Here is an 8,362-nt window from a genome sequence, read left to right on the forward strand (position 1 = left end):
CCTTTATTTTCATTGCGTCTGGAACAATAGGAATTCAATGGCATTTTTTAATGGCAAGGGCACATTTTCATAAGGGCGAGCTTCCGCCGCGCGAGGTCTTTTACAGCTCCCTGACCGACAAAACCGCGAGCGAGAGCGACTACGGGCACGCGACGAGGGTCTGGCGACGTTTTTGCGTGCGAGATCTCGGCGAGTACAGCTATCTGTATCTCAAGACCGACGTGCTTTTTCTGGCGGATATCTTTGAAAATTTTCGGGACACGTGTTTAGCGAGTTACGGGCTGGATCCCGCGTGCATTTCGAGCTGCTCACCGACATCGACATGGCGCTGTTTGTGGAACGCGGAATACGCGGCAGCCTCAGTCAATGTTCGCTCAGATACGCGCGAGCCAACAACAGGCACGTACCGACGTACGACTCGTCCCAGCCCACTACGTATCTCATGTATTACGACGTGAACAATCTGTACGGCTGGGCTATGAGCAACTTGCATACGCGAATTTCAAGTGGCTCGACGACCCTGAGAATTTCGACGTGACGACCGTGCCGGCAGACAGCGACGTCGGTTACATTCTGGAGGTAGATCTCGAGTATCCGCGGGACTTGCACGACGCCGACGCGGACTTGCCGCCGTGCCCGACGCGCGATAAACCGCCCAGTAAGCGGCAGGAGAAACTGCTCGCTATTCTCTACGACAAATCGCGCTACGTGACGCACTATCGAAACCTGCAGCAATGTCTGCGACTCGGTTTTTGTCTGACGCGAGTTCTGCAATTCGCCCAGTCACCGTGGCTTCGCGGCTACATTGAGCTGAACACGACGTTCAGGACGCGCGCGAGCAACGAGTTTGAACGGAATATGTACAAACTGATGAACAATGCCATCTTCGGCAAACGATGGAGAACGTGCGCGATCACGTGGACGTGCGTCTCGTGACGCGATGGGACGGGAGGTACGGCGCGGAGGCGTTGATCGGCAGGCCGAACTTTCACAGCAGGAGCGTCTTCTTGGAGAATCTGGTCGCGATCGAGCTGCAAAGGCTTGAGATAAAATTCAACAAGCCGGTCTACGTGGGTATGTGTATTCTCGAGATATCCAAGACGCGTCTCTCTACGAGTTTTACTACGACTACATGGTGCCGCTCTATCGCGACCGGTGTCGAATTCTTTACACGGATACCGATAGTCTGATCTATTTGCTGGAGTGCGAAGACGCGTACGAGCGTATGAGACGCGACATAGACAGGTTTGACACGAGCGACTACGCGGGGAATAACGCGCACGGTATGCCGCGCGTCAATAAAAAGGTGCTCGGTTTGATGAAGGACGAGAACAACGGCGCGATCATGACGGAGTTTGTGGGCCTCAGAGCGAAGATGTACACTTACAAGGTACTCGGACGCGACGACACCAAGAGAATAAAGGGTGTTAAAAAAAACGTAGTTGCGAAAAAGATCACGTTCGAGGATTACGTGGCGTGCCTGCGGAACGCGCGCGACCTGAAGACGCGCCAGTCGTGCATACGCTCGACGTTGCACGAGGTTTACACCGTGACGGAGCAAAAACTAGCTCTCAGTCCGCACGACGATAAGCGATACGTGACGTTGGACAGCGAGGAAACGCTTCCGTGGGGACATTACGGAATACCGTTGTAAATAAAAAAGAAACAATATCATAGACTTTCTAAAAATTGTTTTATCGTAAAAAAATCAATAACACGTAAAAAACAAATCAATGAATGTGTAAACTTTTATTAATAATAAAGTACATCACGTTGGGCGTGTTTACGAATGTCTAATTATTTATGTTACAATACAGACGCCTTATCTATCCACGAATTGTGCGAACTGTCCATTCCTAGCCGCAAACTCTCGATCGACGGTGTTCTTGTTCTCGACCTCTTCGATCACGGCGCTCTTGAACCGTTCGATCGCGTCCTCTACGTAACTCCTGTTCGTCGCGTCGCGCGTCGGTGCCGAACTCCGGCGCGGCTACGCGTCGTATCTTGCGCTCCGACGCGTCGTAGGAATCCTCGTTCAAGCGGAGCGCGTCGTTCTTCAGCGTCGAGATTCCACCTCTCAATTCTTTAGTCGCGTCGTTCTTCTTAATTTCTTCGATCACGACGCTCTTGAGCTGCCCGATCGCGCCCTCTACGTCGCTCTTGTTCGTCGCGTCGGTGCCGATCTCCGGCGCGGCTACCTGCCGTATCCTGTGCTCCCTCGCGTTGTAAGAGTCCCGATTCGAGAGAAGCGCGTCGTTCCTCACCGCTGCTATCTCACCTTGCAATTCTTCGGTCGCGCTTTTCTTCGATCGTCCGATCGCGTCCTCGACGTAACTCTTGTTCGTCGCGTCGGTGCCGATCTCTGGCGCAGCTACTTGCCGTATCTTGCGTTCCTTCGCATCTTAAAAACCACCGTCGATTCCGTCACCGTTGCTCCGATTTGTCAGAGACATGCCGAATTTGTTCACGGACATCGCGCGCGGGAGAGGCGCTGCAGAGCGCGTGATTTGTACTGCCGTCGCGATCGACGCGGCCGATCAATTTATGACGAAACCGACCTTGCGAAGTTCCTCGATTATCGACAGAATTTCGTTGCCGTGAGCGTCGTTGCCGGCCCGACGAGAGGCGTTTAGCAGTCGAAGTCTATCGACCAGCTCGTTGGGATCGTCCCAGTGAACGTAATCGATCACGTTGTCGGTCAGTCGCATGGCCGACGGTAGTCCAGCACCCTTCGTAGTCCCAACTTTCTGAGACGGGTGTGCGAGCGGCGCTATTATTTTTGTGTACTTGTATTTCTTGTTGCCCTTGACAGGCCTGCCGGCGCTGCGATCGCGTTTGTGAGCGCTGGTAGCGAAAAGTATTCTCCTGTACGTTCGTTTGTCCTTGTCCGTAAAGATTCTAGCGTCGGGAGTTTGCTTAAAGATCAACTCGTACAGACCGCGCGTGCCCTTGTACCGTACACCGTCGATGATCACGGAGTCATCTGCAGCCACGTCAAATCGTTTGTTATCCAGCATCGTGCCGTTCTCGTCGAGATACACTCCGTAGACGTGGTCGATCTCCTTTTTTCTGTCGCCGCTCAGAAGAGCGCCCACGTATTCCCGCCCTAACGGTCCTAGTTGGCTATCCAGAGCGTCGCGACCTTACTCCGTACTCAAAGATTCCCTGACGGACGTCTCTAGCGCGGGCGGTAGAGTCGTTGTCTTCGAGACGATCTCACGTTCTTTGGGTAAGAACTGGACCGAATCGGCGTGGATCAGCGTGGAGCTCGTGATAGTCGTCAACGCGGGAGCCGAACTCAACCGTGCTTGACGCGACTCTCTTTTTTCCGCTGTCGTCGTTGTCCTGATTAGTGTGAATACGTCGTCGTCGTCCTCCCCGTAATTGCGCTCCAGGTCGGCGACAGCATTGTCGTCGTCGTCGTCGTCGCCGTTCTCGCTATCCTTTTTCGCTCTCTTCGTCGTTTTCATCTTTCTCGCGAGCGTAAAGTTACCGCCGTCGTCGTCGTCTCGTCAACCTTGCCCGGTCCTTTATCCCTACGTTCCACGTCATCGGCGAGCCATTTCAGAGGTTTGACGATGGGCTCGTACCTCTTTTCCAGAGCGATCTCGCTCTCCATTTTTCCGGCCATGAGAGCGGCGTACTGTGAATCGAAGCGCGCGTTTTGGCTATCTCTCGCGCGGTCCTCTCTTTCGCGATTGCGCTCATACTCGCGTCGTTCGGCGAAGCGCACTGATCGGCTCTACAGCACGGCAAAGTAGTGGTACCCCCGTCTGTACCGTCCGCCTCGCAACGCGCTGTCCTTGTCTATCACGGCAAAACCGTAGGTGCGTCGCCAACACTCGCGACAGAAGGCGCGAAACTCGTCGTACGACATGTCGATGTTCACGTGATCGTCGTACACGTGTCGCAGATTGGTGCCATCCTGCCTGAACAGAATCAACAGATTTGCGTTATCGCGCACGAGATGTTTCGGTATTTTGGCATACATCTGACAGAGGTAGAAGCAATCGATATTCGAATGTCAACCCGTAGAAAAGTACTCCCTCATTCTGTCCTGCTTGTCGCAGGCCACGTCATCGAAGACGAAGACCGAGTCGGGAAGCGCCTCGTCGGGCGGAACGACGTTGCGATTGTCGGAAAACGCGCGATAGCTGATCTCGTCCATGGGCTCAAACAATAGTTCGAGATATCGATACTTTGGTTGCTGCAGAGATTTCGAGTACACGTATACGTTCTCGAAACGAAGACCGTGCGGTTGTTCCAGCAGACTTACCAGAACGTTCGTCTTACCGCAGTTAGAGGGACCGCAAATGATGCAACGTACGACGTTCGGTAAGAGGACCGTTCGGTAAGAGGACCGTGTCTGCGCTTCTTCCCTCGCGCCCGACCTTGCCAGCGTTTTGCGATCCACATTCGAGACTCCTATCGTCACCGACTGTCGCACAAATCGCATTGTGCCTTCTCTCTCTCTCTCTCTCTCTTTCTCTCTCTCGGTTTTTTCCACAAGCGCGCGCTCGTTCGCGATGAGCCTCCGAGCGCCGAGGTAAAGGAGCGGAGCACGGACGTCGTTTCGTTTCGTCGCGCGTGCGCAAACGCTTTGCGCGCAAACGTTTTGCGCGCAAATATAAGTAGCGCGAGCATGTCGCCGTATCCGTAGAAATTTGATCTAAGAAGCAACGAATGGTTCGCGCGCGTCAGTGATTGAGATGTTTCCCATTATACTGACGGACAGACGCGATATTCTCGATCTGACCGCCGAGGAGCTGGAATTCGTTCCAAAGATCGTTCTGTTGCGTAAATTTGAGAAATATGTGCAACTGCTGTGGGACCGTTTGCCTGAACATAAAAGCGGATCCCAAGGTGCAGAGATAACGCTCGTGTATGGAACATTACAATCGTCCGTGGTAGCGAACGCACATAGACGGTCCACCACCGCTTGTCAAGGACTGCTACGAGTGCAACCGCGCGCTCACTCTGAACGGTGAGTCGTCAAAACGTTTCCGTTCGAATTAAGAAGAAAAAAACCTTCCCGCAACCGCGACCGAATGCGCGGCGCCGGTCTACTCAATCGCGCGATAAACGCTCTTCCCTTCGAGCTGCACATACCCGGTTATCAGTTTTGCGGGCCTGGTACGCGTCTAGCGAAAAGACTAGCGCGCGGCGAAGAACGCATCAAGCCGTTGGACGCGGCGAGTCGAGAGCACATCCAGTCGCCGCAGTTAGTGTGTGTGTGTGTGTGTGTGTGTGTGTGTGCGTGCGTGCGTGCGTGCGTGCGTGCGTGCGTGCGTGCGTGTGCGCGCGCGCGCGCGTGTCTCCGCGACCTGAAGAGAGAGCGAGAGCGAGAGGGATGCTCGTTCTGAACGGATCGAGCGCGGATTGCACGAACGAGCGAGCTAGCCCGTTTTACGACAAAATCGAAAGCGTAAGGAAGAGAAGAGGTGGTGGAGGAGGAGGAAGGAGAGCCGTCCTCAGCAACGCCAACGTCAGGTTCCTACGATCGCTGGGTGTCGCCGTGAGAAACGCTTCGCCGCCGCTTTGTTTCCACACCGAAAGGAAAAACCATGGCCGACATCCTGAGTATCGGCGGTGAGCCGATCTTCGACGAGCGCATTGTCGGAATCGAGACTCACACATATAACCCGTATGTCAACACGACGTTCGGGCACAACGACGAGATACGAATACCCATACAGCAGCGGGATCTGTATACGCTGCCGTGCGACAGTTTCCTGTACGTCAAGGGACGACTCTATGACGACGGCGCAACGACGTCGGAGGCGAGGGACGATCAAAGGCAATACGCGAAATTGGTCAACAACTGCGTCGCGTTTATGTTCGACGAGATTCGATACGAACTCGACGGCGTGGAGATCGACCGGTGTAGAAATGTCGGAATAACCAGCACGATAAAGAACTACGTGTCGCTGACCGCCGAACGAGCCAGGAGACTGCAGAACGCCGGATGGAGTTATCCGACGAACGAATCGAATCTGAACAGCGCATCCCGTCAATTCTACTTTTGCGTGCCTTTGAATATTTTTTTGGGTTTCTGCGAGGACTACAAACGCGTGGTAATAAACGCGCGACACAAGTTTATCCTGATACGAGCTCGTAACGACGTCAACTGCGTCGTAGATCCGAAAAAAATCGTGCCGAGAGATCCAGCCAAGGATCCTAAAATTACGCTATTAAAGGTGCAATGGCGTATGCCGCACGTGGCGTTAAACGACGTGACTAAATTGTCGCTATTACGAACGTTGGAAAGCGGACGATTTCTGAGCGCGGACTTTTGCTCTTGGGACCTGTACGAATTTCCCTTGCTGCAGAGCACGACCAAGCATTCGTGGGCCGTCAAAGTCGCACCGCAGTTGGATACGTCATATTTGCGCTGCAGACCGGACGGCGAAATGAATTCACGGAGGACTCCTCGAGGTTCGATCATTGCGCGCTCGCCAACGTGAAATTGTATCTCAACTCGGAATTCTATCTCTACGACGACGTGAACGCGGATTTCGCCGTGCTATACGAGATGTACGCGAAATTTTGAGGAGCGTACTATGGGGACAGTCGCGACGACGCGCTCTTCTCCCCGCGCGAATTCGCGCGGGTAGCTCCGCTCGTGGTGATCGATTGTTCTCGCCAAAACGAAGCGGTGAAGAGCGCCACCGTGGACGTGCGCATCGAATTCAAATACAAAGAAAACGTTCCGCCGAAGACCACCGCCTTTTGTCTCATCGTTCACGATCGCATCATCGAGTACGGTCCACTGACCAACGTGGTGCGCAAAATTATCTAACGTGAAAATGCGATTGTCGGATACCACATCCCGGAAATGGGAGATATATAAATACGGGGATCCCCATCCCTTCGATCGTTCCTGAGATCCCGTTAAGAACGAGCAGCTTGAGTGTGAATTGTTCGACGCGCACCGACTCAATGGCCGCAGCGGCAACGACGATGACGATCTTCGTCGTCTTGCAGGGATTTGTGGTGAGCGACATATTCGTCGCGAAGGAGGTGGCCGTGCTCCGAAGCGAGACGCGCGAATTTGCGCATCACGTGTTTCGCGCGCCGATGGCGTGGAACCTCCTCACGATCGCCGAGAAAGCAAGGGCCAGCTGGTTGATGGCGAATCATCACGGCCTCCATTGGAAAGACGGGGACGTGGACTATCGCCTAGCTAGGTCGATTATTCGACGCGCGGTGTGCGACGACCTGGGTGAGAGAGGAGAGACGCTCGGCGCGCGGATATACGTGAAAGGGCTCGAGAAGAAGAGGTGGCTGGAGAGATCCTCGGCAACGCCGTTCGCGACGTCGACGCGACGATCGAGACCATCGACGCCGAGTACGACGACATCGATCGCTTGGTTTCTTCGCGCCGATCGCGCATTTCGCTGCGGACGCCATCAACGGTGCTGCGCGATAAAGAACGTGATGAAGTTGCGCGACTGGTGGAACGAGCGACGCGAGTGTCTCTCCAGCATCGAATCCACAGATCAAATATAAATGTGTATTCATCCGTCCATCCATCTATGTATATATATATATATTTTAATCAATAATAAAAAAAACTGATGCAAAATCGAACAAAGTTATTCATTTTTTTACATACCTATACTATATATATATATACTATATACTATATATATATATATATATATATATACTATATATATATATATATACAATTGTACTCGATATATGTGTGAATATTAATGCGTCACACGTGTGCAATGTATGATTTTTCAAACGTTCATGCACTTGTGTTTCAATGTGCACGTGTGAAAAACAGAGAAACGCACTAGGGAATGTGTATAAAATACACACTTCAACGTGTGAATTTAGTAAAACATCTACCATTTGTATGAAATAGTCAAGCACCATAGTATTCACACATGTGTAATGTTTCTTTGTGTGTGAATATAACACATTTTGGGGAAAGTTACACACTGAGTATAATAACACACTTACTAGTCACACACTGACCAGTTACATATCACGCAGGTACGCATCAGCAACGCTTATATATGTGATGAGTTAAAATATAAATTTGAAGTGTAGGCTCAGTTTGGAAAATCCAAGTAGAGAAGACGGGCTAAATAAAAACCATGGAGTTGTTGATGGTGCGCAAGTTTTTATTACCATCAACAGCGTCATGGCTCATATTTAGCCCGTCTTCTCTATTTATAGAATATAAAAGCTATATATAAGCGCCACATTAATTAAAATATATATTTTATCTAAAAATTAGCTATAGGTATCTCTACATATAATTAAAATGATGTATCACTGTATGCTGTGGAATGAATTATATGTCCAGAAAGTTGGGATTTTTTTAAAGAATCACATCTTAAAGATA

At 51.6% G+C, this 8,362-nt stretch overlaps 1 protein-coding gene across 1 annotated transcript; it reads left to right on the forward strand.

The window, feature by feature from the left end:
• The first annotated feature begins 5,564 nt into the window (after positions 1-5,564).
• On the forward strand, positions 5,565-6,464 carry LOC112462797. Its single transcript, XM_025028826.1, has one exon. The coding sequence runs from the start codon at positions 5,565-5,567 to the stop codon at positions 6,462-6,464; it is 900 nt and encodes a 299-aa protein (XP_024884594.1).
• The last annotated feature ends 1,898 nt before the right edge of the window (positions 6,465-8,362 follow it).

The sequence above is a fragment of the Temnothorax curvispinosus genome, unplaced genomic scaffold (genome assembly GCF_003070985.1).
Source record: "Temnothorax curvispinosus isolate PA1 unplaced genomic scaffold, ASM307098v1 QBEX01012751.1, whole genome shotgun sequence".
NCBI lineage: Eukaryota > Metazoa > Arthropoda > Insecta > Hymenoptera > Formicidae > Temnothorax > Temnothorax curvispinosus.

Bases quoted from the DNA above. Each gene is read 5' to 3' on its own strand.
- LOC112462797 (XM_025028826.1), top strand. From the start codon at position 5,565: ATGGCCGACATCCTGAGTATCGGCGGTGAGCCGATCTTCGACGAGCGC.